This window comes from Macaca nemestrina, chromosome 4, assembly GCF_043159975.1.
Source record: "Macaca nemestrina isolate mMacNem1 chromosome 4, mMacNem.hap1, whole genome shotgun sequence".
NCBI classification, from domain to species: Eukaryota; Metazoa; Chordata; class Mammalia; order Primates; family Cercopithecidae; genus Macaca; species Macaca nemestrina.
In genome coordinates this window covers 90864209-90886264 of record NC_092128.1, presented here as the reverse complement: position 1 = coordinate 90886264, position 22056 = coordinate 90864209, and the positions used below count along the sequence as shown (strand labels likewise).

Below are 22056 nucleotides of genomic sequence, written 5' to 3'. Positions count from 1 at the left end.
AGGAGCAGCCAAGGACTGAAGATGTCTTTCCCCTCAGAGACTACATTTATCTCCATAAACTTAAAAGGGCATTACAGCCTGTAAATAAGCATAATAGAGCATTTGGTGCAGTACACAAAATGGACTCAAGTGTTTACAGAATGAGATGAAAGATGGGAAGCCTGTGAGAAGGAAAAATAAATACTATGAGGGATATGCGCTTCTGATTCGGACATTTCAGTTAACTGATTAAAAAGTTGTCTAATTGAAAGCAGGACCTTTTTTTCTTCATAAGGTTCTGTTTTGAAAGAGTTTTGTTGCGAGTTATTTATCAGAGTTATTTATTCTGTCAGCCTCCTTAAGCATCTGGCTTCTTTCTAATTGTAGTTGTTTATAGTTTGTCTTCCCCTAAATCTTCATGGAGGCCAGCAAACCACCTACTTTTCCATTATTTACTTTTGCAGAGCCCAAATCATAAATGACTAAGTCTTTGCCTGAGGCTGATAAACACTCAGAAGGAGAAAGGAAAGCCCCTAGGTGACTTTCTATGATAGTTCAACTTATTGTGATTAATAGTAATAGTCATCACTCAGATTCATGTTATTCAATACTTAGAAAAATCCACAGTATATTGGCCTAAGGTCATTCCAAATAATCTACAGAAATCTTACCTATGAGGTCACTTAACTAATGGGTAAATATATGCTAATTTCCAACCTCCTAATAAAATAGCCGTATAATTTTTCTCTTTGGGAGGAGATTCTTAAATATGATCAATTTACAAGTCAAGTAGTTGATTTCAAAGCACACTGATATTAGTTCTGGGTAGGGGGTGCAGAGCGGGGGAAGTGCACTGGGGCAGGGAGATAACCAGGTCTAGCGGTTACTGGGCTGCGTTTTTTCCTGTATCTCATTTCCTCAGAGGGCACACACTGCAAAAATTGCCTTCTATGTGTGCCAATGCCTACAGTTGGGCTCTTTCACTTACTTTCTCTCCTTTAACTTCTTTCTCTTCCCTTTGTTCTATTTTTATTGTATCTTAGGGAGAGTTATCTGGCACTGACTCCGTGACAGGCACTGTTCTGGAAATATTACAAAAATTAACTAATGTAATCCTTTCAATAAAAACTTATGGGGCGGACACTAATATCTAAGATATAGAGAGGATCAGTAACTTGCTTAAACATACACAGCTAGAAAGTCCTGGAACCATGTTTAGAGCACAGACGTTTGACTTCAGAGTCCATGACTTTAACCATTGCACTCTGTCCATCACTGTTTAATATGGTGACTAATTTGCAGAGTCAGAAGGTGCGGCCAGGGTTAAGCAACTCATTTCATTTTATATTTGTCCTCTTTTCAGGCCATGTAAAGTAGCCATAATAGTATCAAAATTTGCCTCAAAATTAAATCTTTACCAAGCCTCAAGCTGATTAAAGAATTGAGTATATTAATAATACATTTGTCAGATTTTCTGAATACCTTAACCCTTTCTTAATTTTTTCTAAGGTGAAGAAAAAGCCTCTCTTTGGACTTTTGAGAATGTCACTTTTTAAATTAACCACCTCCTCAAGTTAAATTTTAAGAAATGTTACTCAGTTTTTCTAATGACATGATAATACTACCAAAAAACAAAACTGTAAAGCTTGAATCTGATAATAAACAAAGTGTATTTTTCAGAGCATTTCTTTCAGGAAAAAATGCACTTATGCTATACAAAGATGTCATTATTGCCAAGGTTCTTCCGTGAAAGTTAGTGAAAATTTATTGGAGTTTTCTGAATATATTTAGAGTTTTAATTTTTTAAAAAAGGAATCAATAGAATGTTAGAAAAATAGCTCACTTTTTAAATGTTGAATTTTACAAGGGGACATGCTGGGGATTCAGAGATAAAAAATTCACTGGCCAAAATTGGGTGCTCCTCACTGAGCCTTCTAGGGATGATTACCACAAATGACAACAATTGTTCTACAACTCCCTCATTGGCCCCCTTGCTTAACAATATAGATTATGCTATTTTTATCTCGTTTAATAAGGACGCATATTCACTAAGGACATTAAAGTTTCACTTCCTTTCTTTTTTTTTTTTTTTTTTCTTTGAGATGGAGTCTGGCTCTGTTGCCCAGACTGGAATGCAGTGGCACAATCTCGGCCCTGTAATCTCCGCCTCCCAGGTTCAAGAAATTCTCATGCCTTAACCTCCCGAGTAGCTGGGATTACAGGTGCATGCCACCATACCTGTATGATTTTTGTATTTTTAGTAGAGGTGGGTGTTTCACCAGGTTGGTCAGGCTGGTCTCGAACTCCTGACTTCAAGTGATCCACTCACCTCGGCCTCCCAAAGGGCTGGCATTACAGGTGTGAACCATCGCTCTGGCCTTACTTCCTTTCTTAAATTACCTTTGCCCACTGGGCTCTACCTCAACCACAGGCACCAATAGTCCTGTCGAGAATGGTTTCTTATCCGACCTGCCAGAATGGGCTACTCTCCCAGTGGAAACCAGCGAAGTCTATGTTCCTCATGGTAATTTTTTTATATCAGAAACTACTCACCTGTAGAGATTCATAACTGGGAAGATGTATTTTAAGTCTTTTTGTAGTCACCATTTAATCAATGCAGATCTAATTTTCCTTTGTATCTTCTATTCACAACCTGTTCCTCATTTTCTGACTGGCTGCTAGAGAGTTCAAAGTACTTTATTCCAAGTCTAGATTAAAGATGGGAAAGTTGTTGATTTTCAAGCAGTTTTATTCATTTTCTATAAGTGTATAAAAGATTCCACATGGAATTCTTTCCACTTGTTTCGTATCTTATATCTGTGTCCTAGCCTTCAGTATTTAATTCATCCATACACTTAACGATTATTCTGGGTCTATCAGTTCTGAACATTGGTTTTGGAGCCATAAAAAACACAAAATATGATTATTTTCTCCTTAAAAACCAGGTTTTATTTTGGCCTGGGAATTGGGATAAACTGTTAATATTTGAATTGTTACAATATTTCTTAAAGGTATATGATTAGATGACAATGGTAATAGTTGTAATTTACCAAGTGTTCATTGTCAGCTAGTCATTATAAGCATTTTCTTTACAATATCTCTATTATTTCAATATACTTTGTAAGGAAAACATTATGGCCATCTGCTCTTTACATATATGTAAACTGAGGGTGAATGTATTTGTGTAATTTATCCAGTTACATGGCTATTAAGTGCAAGTGCTTAGATCCGAATTCACTTTGTCTTATATAAAGTCCTAACTGCTGTATTATACTAATGGTAAGTCCTTTCAAATTTAACTTATTTAAAAAATATCAAAGTGGTGAGGAGCAATTAGAAGACACATCCTAGCTTTGAAGGATGGGTGGCCTTTGAGTAATTGGAGAGGGATAGAAGTAGACTTCAGTGCTTCTAAATATCAGTGAGCTTTAGAGACCACAGAGAAGATATGGCCGGGAGGGGAGAGTTCATTTTAATAATTACTGGGGGATGTGGTCAGGTACATATGTTGGTATCAATGGAGGGGAGTCTTCAATGACTACCAGAGCATAGAGGTTAAGATTCTTGGCTGGACTTCTGTTCCACCTCTATTATCTATTACCCCTCAAGCCTTGGGCAAATTACTTTACTTTCCTGGGAATCTGTTTTGTGTGTCTGTGAAGTAAGGAAAATAATACTATCTCATTCATTGGATGTTTAGAAGATCAAATGAGATAACAAATGTGTAATATTTGGGACTTTTTTGCATATTGCTTTCACTAAATACATATTATTTATTATTTTAACAAAGAGGAAGAGGAAAAGGTGAATTTGACAACTATATAACATTGAGTAATTTTTGGAAAATATAATAAAATACACTTTTTTTTAAGTAATATGACTGAGAGTGCCTATAGGAAGAATGTAAGGAAAAAGTTAGCAATTATTTCAAGGTTTCTCATCTGAGAAACTGGCAGAATAGCAATGCATGGAAAAAAAATGAGATAAAGGCTTGGCTGATCAACTTATTTCTTAAGGGCTTAACAACATTTAATTTTCCTTGGAAATTATCTCTCGCAAAAGTTAAGAGAAATATCCTTGGGCTATATGGTTTTCTGGCTTACATGGCAACTTTTGGATTCTGCTTACAGGGATGTTGAATTATCAAGTTCTGATCGGGGCCTGGTTCAGTTCTAGCCTTGGTACTTAATTCTTTTGTTGGCTGTTCTTTTGAAATGAGAAATATATTTATAATTTCTTAGAGAAGGGAAAAGTATTATATGGAAATTCACATACCAGTTGTAAAATGTGTAGAATGATATCTCAAATATTCATTGTTTGAACTAGAGATGTGGCACCGTGATGTTATTCAGATTACCATCGTCTACTCTGTACAATTCTATACTTGTTACAACCTTTAATTTCAAAAAGATACTCCATTTTGGGAGGAATGAGGTAAGAAAGCAAACAAAGCACAGTGAAATTTCTGGGGTAACACATTATATTCCTATGATTTTTGACTTAATTCTATATTATACACTGAAAATCAAATAGAAATAACAAGCATATTAAGTTAAACATTATTAAGAAAATGTAAAATGGATTTAAAGACACTAATTTTGATTTTAGGTTTTCTTTTTCAAGCTTTAGTACTAGGGAACATAAATAATAAGGCATTTCAGAAAACCAAAATCCGGCTATATGTAAGACCAAAATCAGAATTTGTTAGAACTGCTTAATAATGAAATAAAGTTGTGGCAATACTTTAATAAAATGGCCCTAGATTTATAGCAAGGTTACCTGGGTTCTTTTCCTAGATAGTTGACTGTGATTTTGTTACTTAACTTTAAACTCAACTATAATTAGCATTAATTGAGCACTTAGTGTGTGCCAAAAACATTTACATCCATTCCTTTGTACACTTAGCAATTCTTTTATAGCATTGGGTACACCTTTTTTTTTCTCATTTGCCAGAAGGGGAAAGCAAGGTTGTAAAGAAGGTTGATAGCTTACCTAAGATCCTGGAGCTACTAAATTAAGAGTCTAGATTTAAACCAAGATGTGTGCCTCTAAATCCAGAGCTCTTGACACTGTATTTTTTCATTTGTTTTAATGTTTACATTGAAAAGTTAAATTGGAGAAGCCCAGTTTCTTTAAACACTGATGTCAGTTGTCTCTATGAATATATGTTTTTGGCAGGGGTATGGGTGGCAGTGATGATGAGGAGGCAATGAGGAATCCTCCCAACTAGGAATTGGTAAGAATGGCTTAACCAGCAGGTTTTCCTACAATGTTTGACTATTTAAGCAGATGCACTAGCAAGGAATAGGTCCTCTGTCTTCCTCTAGCTCATGCTTAACCCCTGAAGTTCCAAGTGGTTATTCTTACCCAAATTTAGCTGGTTGTCCCCAATTATACTTTTTCAACAGAATATTGTGTCAATTTTTAACCAAGCAGCATCTCCTTGGTAAGGACATAGGGGCCCCCAGATATGTTAGCCTCCCTTCTCTTCTGAAGACAACAGCCATCTTACCTTCAACAATATTTATGTACTTACTAATTATAGGTAATGTTAAGGCTTACCTGAATATTGTAAATGATGTACTGAGGATAGAACATATGTAATAATCATTAAGAAGGCAACCTTACCTTAATAATTCTTCAGCTAATGGTACTGAAAATGAAATGTTGTTCCTATAAGTTTCTGAGAAAAGTAGGTGGATTACTAATCCTTTAATGTGACAAAATGTAATTATCCAAAAGTAGTTAAAACCAATTGCATTCTTTTTGCTATTCATATTTTATAAGCTAAAAAAAGACACAGAATGCTATGCTCAAATCTGAATTTCTTTTAGTCATGTTGCATTTCATTTTCTAGTGCATTATCTAATGAGTCTTACTGGCTTCTGGAAATGAGCACTCTAAATTTGGAAAACTATATATTTTTTTGCCTTTATTCCTATTTAATTTCTTTTGGCATCCCCACTTACTACTTTTTATTGCTCCATTACTTTTTACTTTGTCCTCTAACACTGACAAGATAACCTAAGACACACTTCTTCCACACAAAAGCTGGAACTTTGGAAAACTGCTGAACTTCCTATGTTAAATACTTACTCACGCTGCTGCCCTTTTTTTTTAATAAGGAGAAAAGCACATAGATGAAAAGTTAACAACTATGTGCCTTTATCAGCCTCACGCTTCCTATTTAAGAACGAAACTGCAACATCATGAAGTTACCATTAAAAATCTAAGAATAGGGTGCTGACGAGTTGATGGGTGCAGCACACCAAAATGGCACAGGTATACCTGCACATTGTGCACATGTACCCTAGAACTTAAAGTATAATAATAACAAAAAAAAAATCTAAGAATAGAGGGGTAAGAATGCAGCCTATGTATTAAATATTTGTGATAGAAATGAGAAGGCTGAGAGTATTTTTGTGGTTAAGAATAATTTAACAACTAAAAAACAAACCCTCAGGAGCATGCTTTCCTTTTGATTTTTCGAAACACAAGTGCAGAGTTTCTGCATATCTTTTCTGAATCATAACATTGAGCAAGAGAGGAAGAACTATTTTTAAAATGCAGAATAGATACAGGACGACATAAATCTGGAAGAGATCTTGGCGGTCTGCAACTCCTTTCTAGCCTTCGGAGGATTAAATGTTAGTCAGTACAGAAAGAAAATTATTTATTCTACCCATTTTATTCCTTCAAACATTTCCAGAAAAGATGACTTCATTTTCTTTGCAACTTGTTACAAAATCTAGAATTTTTTGTGACCTAACTGGGTAGGTATTTTAGGGCTTAATTTCATAGAGTCTATTGTTAATTAATGTACACAAATTACCTCTTATGTCTCTGTCTTGGATAATATGTATTTACTTTTTAAGAAGACTAGAACGAAACGAGTTAATAAAAAATGCAGAAAAAATAAAAGTATCTTTAGAACTTGTGTCCAAATGTTCATATATCTATTCCATCTATTCCACAAAGGACAATCAAACAACTGATTAGCCTATTTATTGTATTAATGAGACCTGGACTATTAATCAGATTTTGTTAAGGCAAAGCTCAAATAGAGATTTTTTTTTTTTTTTTTTTTTTTTTTTTTTGAGACCCAGGCTGGAGGGCAGTGGCGTGATCTTGGCTCATTGCAACCTCTGCCTCTGCCCATTGGTTCAAGCGATTCTCCTGCCTCAGCCTCCCGAGCGGCTGGGACTACAGGCACGCACCATCATGCCTCACTAATTTTTGTATTTTTAATAGATACAGGGCTCATCATAATGGCTAGGCTGGTCTCAAACTCCTGACCTCATGATCCACCCACCTTGGCCTCCCAAAGTGCTGGGATTACTTGCGTGAGCCACCACCCCCGGCCTAGAGATTTACTTATTAAGGGAAAACATAATTCCCCAAATTTAATATTTTCTATCAGTGTATTAAGTACATAACTCTTGACATATGCTTTTGTTCCCATTCCTTCTCAATTTCTCATGATACTTGCCCCTCTAATTTTGTGCCCTAACTCCATAATGATTTTAACATCTTTTTGTATTTATGTTTTTGCCAAAGGAAGTTAACCTTTCTTGGGTGCTTCATATATGCTACCTCTTTAAGACTCATTAACCTTAAATTCTCCATATGGCAAAGCTAAGATTCAAACCCAAATCCCCTTGCCATCACAGAATATTACTTAAACTTTTTTCTTTTAAAAATACCTCTATTTTCTACTGCTGCTTGCTAATTTCCAAAATCCTGGATTTGCCAAGTTTTTCTTTATATTCCCACATTGTTGATGTTACAGGTAGCAGTGGAGGTAACAGAAAAGGGAAGTCCTGAGTGTTACACTGGTATATGTTTAACATCCAGCCCTGCAAAGGGAAAAACCCTAAACTTATAGCTTTTGTTAATTTTCTTAGTGTAAATATTCCAATCGGACATCATTTTAAACTACCATTGTGGTGTCACTGAACATGGAGTTGGGAGGATATCCAGGGAGCTTGTGTGAGCTGGCTCCAGCAAGCCAATGCATGTCCTTTTTCGGATGTTATTATACTTGTTGGCTTTTGCAAGATGAAGCATGTGATTCACTTTCTTTCCCTTTGACTCCAGCTTCTCCCCGTCCTTTTATTGCTTCTATTTCTCTCTTGTAGCCACTAATCATTGGCTTAGTTGAGAATTAAATTTTGTATCCCTTTATTCTTTTCCTTGGCATTTTCTTCTACTCTCATGTGTTTTGCCGTCCCTGTAGCACAAGTGGTGCCAAACCCTTGTCTGTCCTCTCAAGGTCGTCTCCCCGTTCCAATCATAATTTTTTATCAGATACCTTCCCTTTTGCTTGATGCTCAGTAGGGCTGAAAATAACTCCTTAGCTTGCCCCTACCAAAAAAAATAAGTAATTTCTTCCCTATCTTTTTAAAAGTATAAATGCAAACTATATGCCAGATACTCGCTGAGGTATTTTGAACGCAAAATTTGGGAATGATTATCCATATTTTATAGATTAAAAAAATTCCAACCTGAGATAACTTGATTAGTTTATCAAACTGACCTATCAAATAGGCAATGGAACTCAGATGTAAACACAGGACTCTGACACCCAAACCTATCTTTCTTTCCATTATGGCATCATGCCTCTCAGTGAATGGAACAATCATTTTTTTCTCACACTGATTTAAAATATGCAAGTAATTTTTGAGTCTTTCTGTTATTATCACATCCTATTATATCCATTGTGCCAGTGTTTGTGCAAGTATCTATCTCCTTCCTATGCTATAAGCTTCTAAAAGCAAGAGTCATGCAATATTCATCATTTTATTTCTTACTATAAGAAAATTTATTGTAGTGGAGGGTACTCAATAAACCTTGATTTAATAAGTGAAATAGTTAATGAACCATGATAATGTTGAATATTTTCATTGTATTTATGCTATCAAAGCGTTTCTCTATCATCTTTATTGAGAGCTACCAATGATTTTTGTATACAGAAGATGAAATTTTGCACCAAAGGAATATTCAGGTTTAATTTGCTGCAATGAGGAGGAAAACTGGAATGCAGAATATGCTCATATTTTAGTGTAAATCATTTTATCAACGCCCTGTTGTTTTCAGCCCAATGCTCTTTTACCCATTTCTAGCCGGATTATGGTTTACACTCCAGGGAATCTCAAATTGGTTTAGGGCAATATTCCCCCTTGCATTTCAGACAAATTCAGGGGACTCTTGGGAAGTCTTGACACCTTCAAAAGTCTTAATTAGGGCCTGGGACTCAGTAATGTACCCAAATTTCTCTGATTTGCAAAAGCTGTCGACACTACTCTGTTGTTAGTGCAAATTGCCAAATATGAAGACGTTATATGGTGCTCTGCATAAGTGCATGAGTAGATGTGTCATTGGACCTTTCCTGAATCTGTAGTTTCTATTTTTTGCATCACCTCTGGCATTTCCTGCCCTTAGCAGCACGGAGGAGCTGCTTCTTGATTGAGTGTGCCTAAGGGCTTTTCTATACATAGCAAATCATAGTCCTGCAGCAAGATTGGCCATAGATACAGAGCTTTTCTACTCATGAAAGTAGGTGGGGCCATTTTGTCTGCCTCTGACTATAAAAGTATTTGAATCTGTAGTGTAGTGGACAACCCAAAATAAAATTACCCGTTTATAATTCTTGAGACATCTGTTTTCTGCGATGCTTTACGCTAATCTACTATGCCATCCCCTTTCTACAGAAATGTTTTAAGTTGCTGTTTATCATAAAATATCTCCAGATACACCATTTGTCAGACTCAGTCACTAACGGACTTAGAACAGTCTTAGAAGCCTTTAGCTATAAACACCATTATTTTAAAAAATACGTGACAATTTGAACCAGTTCGTTGAGCATCAGGGACTTTTAAGTGAATGGAAGGTAGTATCCATGTCTCAGAGATTTTACAGACAGAATATACCCACTACAGAATAATCTATTTGTTTAGTGATTCTTTGCAACTAAGCAGTGACAACCAAGATTGAATCTGACAAAAAGGTTCCATTATTATGTCTCAACTGATACTCCATTGTTGAGAAACTAGTGGCAATTGTACTTTGAGAAGTTTGGTTTCAATGTACATCTTCAGAAATGTAGATGAGCAGATACCTCATTCACATTCTATCAGACATAGAAGATAAATTATTAATCTGGTTGGTGAGGGTAAAACTTACATACAAAAATCTGAGGTGAATTTTGTTGCTGCATCATATACCGATATGGTATAACTTTGGTAATTGTCTTTTATTCTCTACCTTGCAAAATTAAGCTCTGTCAAGAGAGATGAGGAAATGGGTTGTCATGGCTTCCCAGGAATGTCAATTTGGACAAATAACATCAAATTGTCCTTAGAGCCTTTTATGTGGATTGAATCAAATACATAATGGAACTCCCTATTTAGGTCTTTAATTCTTTTAACTTTAAAATTAGACTGTATGAGGATGTTGGAGGATGGTGAAAATTATATGCCAAGGCTTTAGTTCATGTGATATCACTAAACTGTGATAGAGGTTCTACTTTAAAAGGGCAGTTCTGCATAATATTTAGCTCAGAGTCTATGTTCCTATATTTTGAAAGTGATAGAATCACAACCAAATTAGTTCAGTGAACCCCCCAAAATAAGCAAATAACTAAGCTTATATTTCAAATATTCCAATTATAAGTGTAGGGTTCATTTTGTTGTTTCCCTAGAGAAAATTCATTTTAAGCTGTTGTGTGTGTGATGTGTGTGTGTCTGTGTGTGTGTGTATGTGTGTGTGTATTTTACAATTTGTCTTATTTGGTCTGCCTTTGTCTCTATTCTCTCTCTAGCCTGGTTGCCTTGGTTACCATTACATATATGCTTGTATGTGAAGTTTCTCTTTGACGTACATTTATTTCTATGGAAACAATGACATCATTGGTATGGGTAGGTGCTTAGGAAAAGCAAAAAGAAGCAGCATTGAATATTGGTTTTTCTTTGGATTATAAAACATATCATGAAAGAAATGTTTTAAATTCGAGAACTGTATTTTTGCTTTCATTGTGACTTGATCAAGAAGCTAGATTTTTGCTTGTTTATAGACTTGCTCAAGTAAAATGATTTAAAATGTTAAATATAGTATTTCTCCCTTATATATTATTTGGTGTCATAAAACTCACCACAGATAGGTATAATAACAATAATAATTAACCTTAAAAGTCTCTCAAATATTAAAAAGGCTATCTCAATAACATTTGTTATCATCAAAAAACTGTGCAAGGAATTTTATATTCACATTAAGGCAACAGCAATGTATAGATGATGGATCAATGGAAAAAAGGCCCCACTTGTAGTTATTATTTTTAAAATCTCTAGTTTTAAAAATACAAGGATATAGCAGGAAGCTGATAGTTATTAAACCATATTTTCTATGACATCAAATAAGTTCATGTATAATTGGCATTCCGTTTTCTTTTAAATCTTAAGAGGCTTTTTACATCTTTTTTTTAAAAAACTATTTTCCTCTCCTTTCTACTTCCACACTACTCCAATCTATTTTTTTTTTCCTTTATAGATGATGTGGAAGCCTGCCTATGATTTTCTGTATACCTGGAGTGCTCACTATGGAAATAACTACAGAGACGTATTACAAGACCTTCAATCAGCTTTGGACAGAATGAAAAACCCTGTGACCAAACACTGGAGAGAATTAACTGGAGCTTTAGTACTAGTAAATTCTTTGGAGATTTTGAGACTAACTGCATTCTCCACTTCTGAGGACGTATAGAAATAAAGGGTGTGTTTTTGATGGGAGGGAAAATAGTAAGGGGAAAATGAGGTAATGGTGTATGTGTGTGTGTGTGTGTGTGTGTCTGTGTGTTTGTGTGTAAGAAAGAAAGAATCTCAGAAAAGCATTATACTATTTTCCTTCATGTTCAAAACCAATTTTGTTTTCTGATGAAAACACAGCCTAACTGATAGCCAAGATGGGTTTTATCCTCCAATATGTATTTTTGTGTATGTTTCAAACACAAGTATTAGGATGCTTTGTTCTTAGAAAGAAAAAAGAAAAGTACCCTCTCTCTCTTTCAGTGTTATTTTAAATTTACTAAGTTAAAGGTGTTTGAATAATTACATCACACAGATATCTGGGTAAACTAGAGGCTATCAACATGAACAAAGCAGTGTTCCCAGGAGGCAGCTAGAAAGAGGGGAAGCAAGCACACACCCTGTGGCCAGGCATGGCTGCCTGCTTTCCACACCTGACCTCTCCAGTTCATCAGTGGGGTTCACCAGCATCACCCCCATTTTTCATGTGAAGAAACTAAGGAATGGAGAGAACGTCTGAGGCTACATAGCCAGTACAAAGTAGGTTTTCTGCTTGAAAACCTGTTTCTATCTCTTTTTAAAAAATCATACTGCATAACAGAATAGTAAAAACAAAATGCATGTGAAGACCTATGGGGAAACAGATGCCGTTTCGTTTTAAGTGAGACTTGCTACTTTTTTTCATCATCTCTTGAAAGACTGCCAGAAGGAAAATATGACTTATCAGAAATCTGTTGTCTGCATGCACGGACCTAGTGTTTTCATCAGCTTCCTTCAGCATCTTGGGACCTCTCTAAATCCTACCTAACTTGGGACTTTCTCTGCAGGATTATAATGTAAAATAGTTCTTTAGCTCTTGGGGATTTTTAATAATATGAGTTATTAAAAACAACCACCACCAGAAACTTGATTATACTGTTGAGTAGAGAGGTCTTGACCACCAAAAATACTGATATCTTTATGTTGGCATGCTCATGCAAACAAGTGTGTGTGTGTGTGTCTGTGTGTGTGTGTGTGTGTGTGTACCACAGTGTTTTATAAAGCACAGCCTAACTGATTATATAGGACAAAAATTATATAGGACCCTAGGTCAGTATAAATGCTAATGGCTGGCAAAGTTCACAAAGAGATGTTCTGTGCTTACTCATCTGTTCAATCTCTGGTTGCCTGCCAGTGTTTATGTGTGTATTTGGGCAGTCATTCATTTATTGTCATTCAGTCAATAGGCAGAGTATATGTGTCTATTTTTTGGCAGGCATATAGATGCTTGAGGCTAATAATGGGGGAAAAACCGGCATGAACTCTGACTTTAGTAGTGATAAGTGATAGATAATTTGAAAAAATGACACCGTTAAATATAAAATGGCATGCATAATAACAGTTGCAATGGGGAGAGACTGTGATGCTATGACATATAAACAGAGATATGCCATCATATGAAACTGGAAGTGGGGGTGGGTCAGGGAAATTTCCTCTTGGAAAGAAATAATGAACCTGAAGGAAGAGTAGGCATTGTCCTGGTGTGGTGGGTTGTAAGCGGTGATCCCACAAAGCACTGAAGCTCTTAGATGGGTGGGAGCTGAATAGGTGCAGGAAGCAGGGGTGAAGAAGTGAAAGTATAAAAGATTCAAGGATGAGATGAGGATGGAGCAAGAAGAGGCCACATTAGGGCCATTAAAGCTGCTAGAATTTAAAAAGAAAACACAGCCTCAAAGAAATGTGGGTAAGCCAAATAAGGATTTTGTTTTGGGAACCTGAATAAAAGCTGTCCATTTGACTGAAAAATAAAAACAGAATCTTTTTAGAGCTTTTAATATACCCACCCTGGGATATTTGGTATGCTGGCAATGATAATTCAAATTGGGATTTAAGAATAACCTTGGCCGGGAGCGGTGGCTCACACCTGTAATCCCAGCATTTTGGGAGGCCGAGGCGGGCAGATCACGAAATTAGGAGATCGAGACCATCTTGGCTAACACGGTAAAACCCAGTCTCTACTAAAAACACAAAAAAATTAGCCAGGCCTGGTGGCGGGCGCCTGTAGTCCCAGCTACTCGGGAGGCTGAGGCAGGAGAATGGCGTAAACCCGGGACGCGGAGCTTGCAGTGAGCCGAGATCGCACCACTGCACTCCAGCCTGGGCGACCGAGTGAGACTCCATCTCAAAAAAAAAAAAACAAAAAAAAACAAAAAACAGAACAAAACAAAATAAAACAAACAAAGGAATAATCTTTAGGGCTTTCAATATTTATATTTGATGATAAGGGAACACAGCCTGACCAAAGAATTATGTACACACATTCAAAGACAGAATTTATTTTAATTAAAAAAAAATTATGAGAGAAGGAAAAAGAAAACACGATTTTTACTTTCAGAACACAATTATTTTTAGTGGTGATTTTGCTTTATTTAGAACATTCTTGGAATCTTATTAACATGTCAGCTAACCAGAGAATTTTGGGAAGGGATAGTGGGGATTAATAACTGGGTTTTTCCGGGCTCCAAGATCTGAGAAAACAGAGATCTTGTTAGCTGATTAGTGTAGTAAGATTAAATAAATAATTTCAGGTTTACATTGCATCATGTATTATGATTGTGATTGAGAATAATAAGAGTTTAAAAAAATGAAAAACAAGATTTCTGTAATTTAAGGATGAAACAATGGTTTAAATATTAATACACACAAATATATTTCATAATCTTATAACAAATCCTTCCAGGGGAAATTTTTTTTTTTTTTTTTTTTTTTTTTTGAGCCAGAGTCTGGCTCTGTTGCCCAGGCTGGAGTGCAGTGTTTTGATCTTGACTCACTGCAACTTCCAGCTCCTGGGTTCAAGCAATCCTCCTGCCTCAGCCTCCCAAGTAGCTGGGATTACAGGCATGCACCACCATGTCTGGGTAATTTTTGTATTTTTAGTGGATACAGGGTTTCACCATTTTGGCCAACTGGTCTGGAACTCTTGACTTCAGGTCATCCACCAGCCTCGGCCTCCCGGAGTGCTAGGATTATAGGCATGAGCCACCACTCCTAGCCTTCCAGAGGAATTTTAAGCCCATGTCCAAATATTCTATTTGTATAAATATATTCTAATTTTTAAATAAATAGTTTCTATTTTCTGAACTTTATATTTTTTCTTGCTATAATGGGTTTTCATAATCAGAAAAGATTAAATGAGTAATCATGAATTGCCTTTAATATTTGGCAGTAAGTCAGTGAAATAATACGGCACTTATATCCAATCTTTGACATCATTAAAAGCATCAAATTCCATTAATCTAAAACTTCTTTAAGCATTTTGAAGGTAGAAAATGCTTACATGGTTCTTTCAGTTCCTCAGGCTTTTTGTCTAATGATGCATGACTTAGGATAAGATTTTAATTCAGTGCCCAGCTTGAAACATAATAATTTTTCTGTGTAAGCCACAGATCCTCTACTTCCTTTGTGTTAAAGCCTTTATATGAAACCATTAAGGAGGAGCATTCAATAGTGTATCATTAACTGTTCATACTAATAAATGGTTACAGCACATTTTCATGGCCTGTAATGTAGAACATACTATATAAAGTTTTCAGTTTGGGAATGACTAGGTTTCTGGAAGGAATAGAATGCTAAATCAATGGATGGCACTGGGCTGAGAAACATTGCTGCTACTAATCAGTCTTGAATGTGTGACATGAACATACAATAGAGAAAATACAGACATTCAAATTTGTATAATGCTGTAACTGGAAGTTAGAGGACTTGAATTTTTATATTCTGCTACTGCAAATTATGTTTTCCTTAATTGTTTATATCTAAGGAATATTTGAGGTAATATAAAAGAAAAAGAGAATAATGAACAATGATGTCACTGGAGGCTTTTTACATTAAAATAGATCATTTTTCTTCTGATACATAGGTAAATCCCTCCTCCTCCTTCTGTATGAACTTTTCTCCCACATGTTGCTGTATGGTTTAGTGAGAGTGAAGTTCTAAAGAACATCAATATGATTAGTGGGATAATCCAAAGGCATTTTTTTTGTTTCAGAATAAAATGGCATGTCGAAGGTTCATTTCTTGCATATATATTTACTGGTCCACAATACAAAATAAAGTGACTGCATATACACAGGAAACTTGAATTTATACACATGTAGCATCTGATATGTATCTGATATTCAGCATCAAGATTTCACTGAATGTTGTAGAAATGTGTATCTTTTGCATGTATATTTTACATTGATTTTCTAATTATGTACATCTAGAAAGTTTTAAGCCCAATAAATAGTTTTGTAATTTTGAGTAGTAGCATCAGTTTATGTGAGAGGAAGTAGAGATGGAGAGGTTGGCACTGGGTAATAATTAGTAAGGCCAAAGGAGAAAATTTCATAGTAAATATTATTGTTGTTATAATGAGTACAGCATGAAAGGCTTCCTCTACAAGACACTAGTCTAGGAGTTGAGAGCCGTGGTTTCTAATCTTTGTCCATTATTCCCTATGAGACTGTGGACCTGTCACGTGGCCTCTCTGGTCTTCAGTTTTCTCACCAGTAAAACAAGGAGCTTGAACCAAATGATCTCTAGTGTTCCCCTTGGGTTTAAATGTCTATAAATGTTCAATGAGTAGAATGTATTGTGTTTTGCTTTGAGAAAAGAGAATGTGAATTAAGAGTAATAATTTGAATACCAATTATCCACATTAAAATAATGTCCTCTATGTGTGAGGCATAGCACATTTAGCACACATACATAAGCACACTAAGCACTTTACAAATATCCTCATTTATTCTTTACATAATCTTTTTGAAATCGAGTATGTAATATGCACTGTTTTTGAATAATAGGTGACTTCCAGCTATTTAAAACAAGCTAGAGTATGGTGCTTGAGTACTGAGTTAGGAGGTCAGCATTAGTTTCACCAAGAGCTTCTCAAAGCACGCTGCCAACCATGCTCCAGTCTCATTTGCAAGGCCTTAGACAAGGCAATCATTATGGCAGTGGTTCTTCAACTGCAGCAGCAGCAAAATGATCTGGGGGGCTTGGTGAAACAGACTGCTGGGCTCGACCACCAGAATTCCTCATTCAGAGGGTCTGGCCTGATCACTTGCATTTCTAATCAGTTCCCAGGTGATGCAGATGTTTCTGGTCCAGGCACCCCAGTTTGAGAACCACTGTATTAAAATTTCCTTCATCTCTATAGAAACGGAAAGATTTTTGGTAAGTCCTCTAATTTGCTTTAAGATAAATGAAATTTCACCTAACTCTTTTTTTTGGGGGGGGGGGGCAGAATGAGTTTATTTCTCCAGTTTAGCCTGTTTTAACTCCTACATACATGAACAGCCAATACAATAAAAATAAAGTAGAAACACAATATTTAGTATTCCTTATCATAGCCATTTGAAGCACCTTTCTGCCTAAAAGGCTCAAGACTGTCAGGAGAGGCCCTGAGACAAAGGCATTGCTGTAAGATGCGGGCTGTATGTAGCGCAGTGGCAAGGTCACCACGTGCAAAATCTGTGGCTTGCCTGCCTCTGTGCCTCAGACGGAACAAATGCATGGGATGGATCTGGGATCTATACAACAGCTCCATGAGGCAGGACAATAATATGAGGTTTTATGCTGAATTACACCCATTTTCCCAATGAGGACACATAAAACCTTCCAAACATGTGACAAGTTTCAGACCCAAATATAATAAATGATGTACAGGCATGTGACCTGTGAAGTGAATTTGTCAACCTTGTTTCATTTGAGTGTGAAAAATGCTTTATAATTTTTATAATCTTATCTTCAGCAGCTTTGTAAGAAATAACTTGCCAGGCATGGTGGTACACGAGGTCAGGAGATGGAGACCATCCTAGCTAACATGGTGAAACCCCGTCTCTACTAAAAATACAAAAAAATGAACCAGGCGTGGTGGCAGGTGCCTGTAGTCCCAGCTACTCGGGAGGCTGAGGCAGGAGAATGGCATGAACCTAGGAGGTGGAGCTGGCAGTGAGCCGAGATTGTGCCACTGCACTCCAGCCTGGGTGACATAGAGAGACTCCATCTCAAAAAAAAAAAAAAAAAAAAGAAAAGAAAAAAGAAATAACTTGCTCCATTAAGGCCATTTCAGTTTCCTCATTCATAAAGTGAAAATACAAACTAAGGCTCACATGTTTTCTGATCCTGCCACGTAGAGAAAAAAAGCAGGACTAGGACACTGGTCTCCTGGGAGTCCAAGGGACAGTGATTTGCCCAGGTTGTGCTCAGAGAGGGAACGGCAGTGGGGTGGCTTGGGCAGGTCTGTGTCCCGCTGCTGCACTGAATTTCTCTTGCCAGGTGGTCAGAGAGTGCGGGTCACATAAAGGTTGCTTAGTTGTAGCAAACCTCAGGGGAAGCATCCTCTGACTGGCCGCAGCACAACAACCAGCTCTGGGTATGGGCAGCATTTTTTTGGCCTATTGGGAAAGCCTATCTGATGGTGTCCTGAAGATTGTGTCTACTTCATCATCCTCACTGACTTAACTGTGACACCGGACAGGAATAAGGGAAGAGGGGGGTTGGCTACTCCACGGACAAAGTCCTGATCCTTACCCCAACAAGTCACCTTAGAACTGGTCTGATCCTCACCATCAGCCCTGTCACACTTCCCTCATGGGGTGCAGTGCTCATTTGACTGGGCCTCTGCTTTTTAAAATAAGTGGTTTCATGACAGACTTCAGCCTGGTAGCAATGACCAAAGGATCAGACAGAGGAATCCTTGGATTCTGAGCTCAGGTCAGTTTCAGGAGATACCTGTCAGTGGCTGGGTCCTCCAAGCCCCATGGGGGCCAGGCCCAATTCCAAGGCCTCTCTGGTTAGGATGGTAGCCCTCTTAGTCTTCCCCATCCAGGGAGCAGATGGCCAGAGGAGCAGTGTTGTTGGGTCCAATGCTGTAGCAAGGACTAAAATAGGGTAGGAGGCGCCCAGTGAAGGGATAGCGGGGGAAAGCGAAGATGTGGGAGCCATAGTCAGTCACATTGTAGAAGGAAATGTCATGGGCCTCATAATCCACGAAAATTCCCACCCGGCGAGGAGGGACTGGCAAGGACAGGAGGGGGTACTCATCGGTGCCTGCTCTGTACTCATTTCTCTTCCTCAGCCTTATCACCCAAAATCCATAGCGGAGGGACAAGTAGACCACCTCCTTCCAGTCTACATTTGGCTTACATACTCCCAGGCCCCACTCAGACCTATCTCCCACCTCCACCTCCCAGTAGTGCCGGCCTGAGGAGATGCACTGGCTTCCCAGGACAATATTATAGCGGTAAAATCTCTCAGGATTGTCTGGCAGTTTCTCGTTGGTGTCTCCATAGTGCACACGTTTTCTGTCCTCAGACACGATGAGACGGGAGTAAGCAATATCTGGATCCAGGCGCACGTCAACTACATAGGTCTTCAGGATCTCTCTTAGCCCCAGCGCACGGCAATCTGTCTTCAACTCCAGGGAGATTGGTTCTGGCCGCTGCAAGCTCCAAGATTTGCTCCTGTTTAACACTTCCTGAATATCCTGCAACATTCAGCCGACAGGCCTCTGCGACCGCTCTTTCAACTCTGCAATCATCCTCCCCAGGACCCGGCTCTGCTGGATGAGCTCACTATGGTTCAACTCCAGTTTCTGCATGGTCTCCGCCGCCTCCCATTGTAGGCTGGCCAGAGCTGCTGCTACCTCTGCCTCCAGCTGCCGATGTGGTGGCTGCTTTTTCTCTAGTAATCGCTGGTATTTCTCAAACTCCCATATAATACTCTGTTTTCGGGTTTCCACCTGTATCTTCCAGGTGGCAGTTCGTTTCCTTTCACCAACTTCCAGCTTCCAGGCCTCTTCTTGCTCTTTCTTCAGATGTTCGAGGACCTCATGAAGTTCCCACTTGTCCTCCCAGGCAACATCCTCCATTGGCACAACACTGTGGCCCTCATGCTATGGGGACCGGCTGCAGGCTTCACACATTATCAGGACATCCTCTTTGCAGAACATCTTCAGTTTCTCCCCATGGCGCTCACACAGATCACCCTTCAGCCCCATTCCTGGATGTAGCCTTAGCAGACGGACTTTTTCTACAACATTGGCCAGCTGCCAATTAGGCCGTAGGTTCCTTGGCTGGACAGGAGCTCGACAGAGGGGACAGGTGTAACCCCAGTTCTGGGATTCTCCTGGGATCTCCCACAGTCCGGAGAGGGAGCTGTGGCAGACGCTGTGGCCACAGCCAATGCTCACGGGCTCTCTCAGGAAGGCCATACAGATGGGACAGGCCACTTCTTCCACAATGGCTTCCACCAAGGCTGTGGGATCCATGGTTCCTTCTCACACCCTCCTCAGAGCATGAATGAAACCAGGGAGAAGTAGTAAAGGCTCCCTCCTCGGCCCGGACTGGCGCTTCGCGGCGGAAACTCAAAGTGAAGAAGACGGGTTCGCAGCCTCCAGTGGCCCAGCGTCAGAAGCGGCTGCTCCCGGCAGCTCAGCACTTTGGGCCAGAGAACGCCCGAGGCCCAGAGCCCAAAGCTCGGCAGCGGCAGGGCCCATATCTCGCCGATTTCACCTAATTCTATTGGAGAAATCGTTTTAAAAATTGTACAAAAGAACCAAAAATCACTTTATATTAAGGCTCCATTTCTAGCAAGTGAACTTTTCATGAGTTAATAAAGGCCTACAAAAATAATTTTGATTGTAAAAGTAATTAAAATCTCTGTTTCATTTAAAGAGTAAACATTTGAATAAAAATAAGTTAACAATAATTTGGGACATTTATTCAGCATAATTTTAAGATAATTTTACAAAATATACATAAGATTGCATTTGTTTCTGTAAAATGTCTTTGGAAAAAGCCTTGTTTTCCCTAGTGTGTCATTTGTTGAATTTCTTGTTAAATGTAATTTTTCCCTTTGAAAAAAATGTTTTTGATCAATGTAATGTGTTCAATACAGCTATCTATATGCCCTGCCTTCATTGTAGAATTAGAAAGTGTTAATAAGGTGGTCAGATGTTCTTTCCAACGATCATATTCCACATTTAAAGAGATGGCAACTGAGAAGAGGTGGCAAGCTGAACCACCTCACTTTGAGATTAATGTAGCACAATTTATCCTCTGCCACCATTTCCTTGTTAATTGTTTTTCTTTGGGTGATTGGAAGAATCTATGGCTTCCTTTTTTCTGTTCTTAAAGACATCAAGACTCTGCCCTTTTGTGACTGGAAGTAGATTTTAAATGTTCCTAATATTTACATGCTCACTTAAACTCAATACATGGAATTTACTGGGGCATTTAACTTGTTCATGAAAATATAGTGAGTCGTTGAAGAATCAAAGCTTTAGTTAGGATTGAGTTATTGGTTTTACTTAAACTGGTTCTACCAAACTCAGTCTTTTAAGCAGAATCTGGAATTGGCAAGTCTGATGTAATGTTTACCTTACACATATTAGGTTAAATGACTTAATAAAACCAGCTATTGCACCCCTTCTTAGCAGAGCAGAAAAACCCATTCTATGGATTTACTCCCAGGAAATATATACTCAATGCTCACTCAGACGTTTTACACCATAATGAAAAATCAAGAAAGGAGTGAAGGGGAGATAGGGAAGAGTTCAATCATGGTCTAATGAAAGAAGGCTGCCTATTCATGACAATGGAAACTCTGTCTTCTCTTTGTGTTGGCTTTTTTTTTTTTTTTTTTTTTTTTTTTTTTTTTTTTGCAAGATCTCCTTGTCTTACCCAGGCTGGAATGCAGTGATGCAATCATCACCTGGCCTACATCCACCTTCCAAGAGTAACAATGCTCCTGCTCCATAGTGACCTTCCAAATCTTACATAGATTTCTCTGTGGTCAACTCTAATCAGCAACACTCAGAGACACTCAGTGAAGAAAGCCCTGGGAAACATTTTTTAGTTTAGCCAAGGGGAAATTACAAGGCCACGATACCCTGAAACTGGAACATGAGGAGATATGAGGCTAGAGCTTCTGCAGCCATTTTGTTCCCAAGAAGGGAAAGCCCAGAGCTGCTGGGCAGCTTTGTGGAGCCCAGGGATGAAACTAATACAATCAAATGCAGATAGGAGAACTAACAAAACACGAACAAAACACAAGTTTGATCACACGCTTCAAGCCTTGGATACTGGAATGCCTGAAATTGCCTCCTGGAGTTTTTAGTTGTGAGAGACAAATTCTTTGTGCCTAATCCAGTTTAAAATAGGTTTTCTGACACCAGCTCTCGAAAAATGACTGATAAATGACAATTTTGATGTAGGGCTGCTGCGTTTGCTCTAGCTGAGGTTTCTTAAGTGTT

General features: G+C 38.1%; 1 protein-coding gene and 1 pseudogene across 1 annotated transcript in view; one reads left to right on the top strand and one right to left on the bottom strand.

The window, feature by feature from the left end:
• LOC105475663 (MET transcriptional regulator MACC1) overlaps positions 1 to 16058 on the top strand; it is a 201942-nt gene extending 185884 nt beyond the window's left edge. Inside the window, 1 exon segment of the mRNA XM_024790911.2 lies at positions 11524 to 16058. Within this exon segment, the coding sequence (XP_024646679.2) occupies positions 11524 to 11736 (213 nt within the window). The 3' untranslated portion in view covers positions 11737 to 16058.
• Positions 16059 to 18549: 2491 nt separating this feature from the next.
• Positions 18550 to 20135, bottom strand: LOC105475658 (E3 ubiquitin-protein ligase TRIM68 pseudogene; annotated as a pseudogene).
• Positions 20136 to 22056: the final 1921 nt, after the last annotated feature.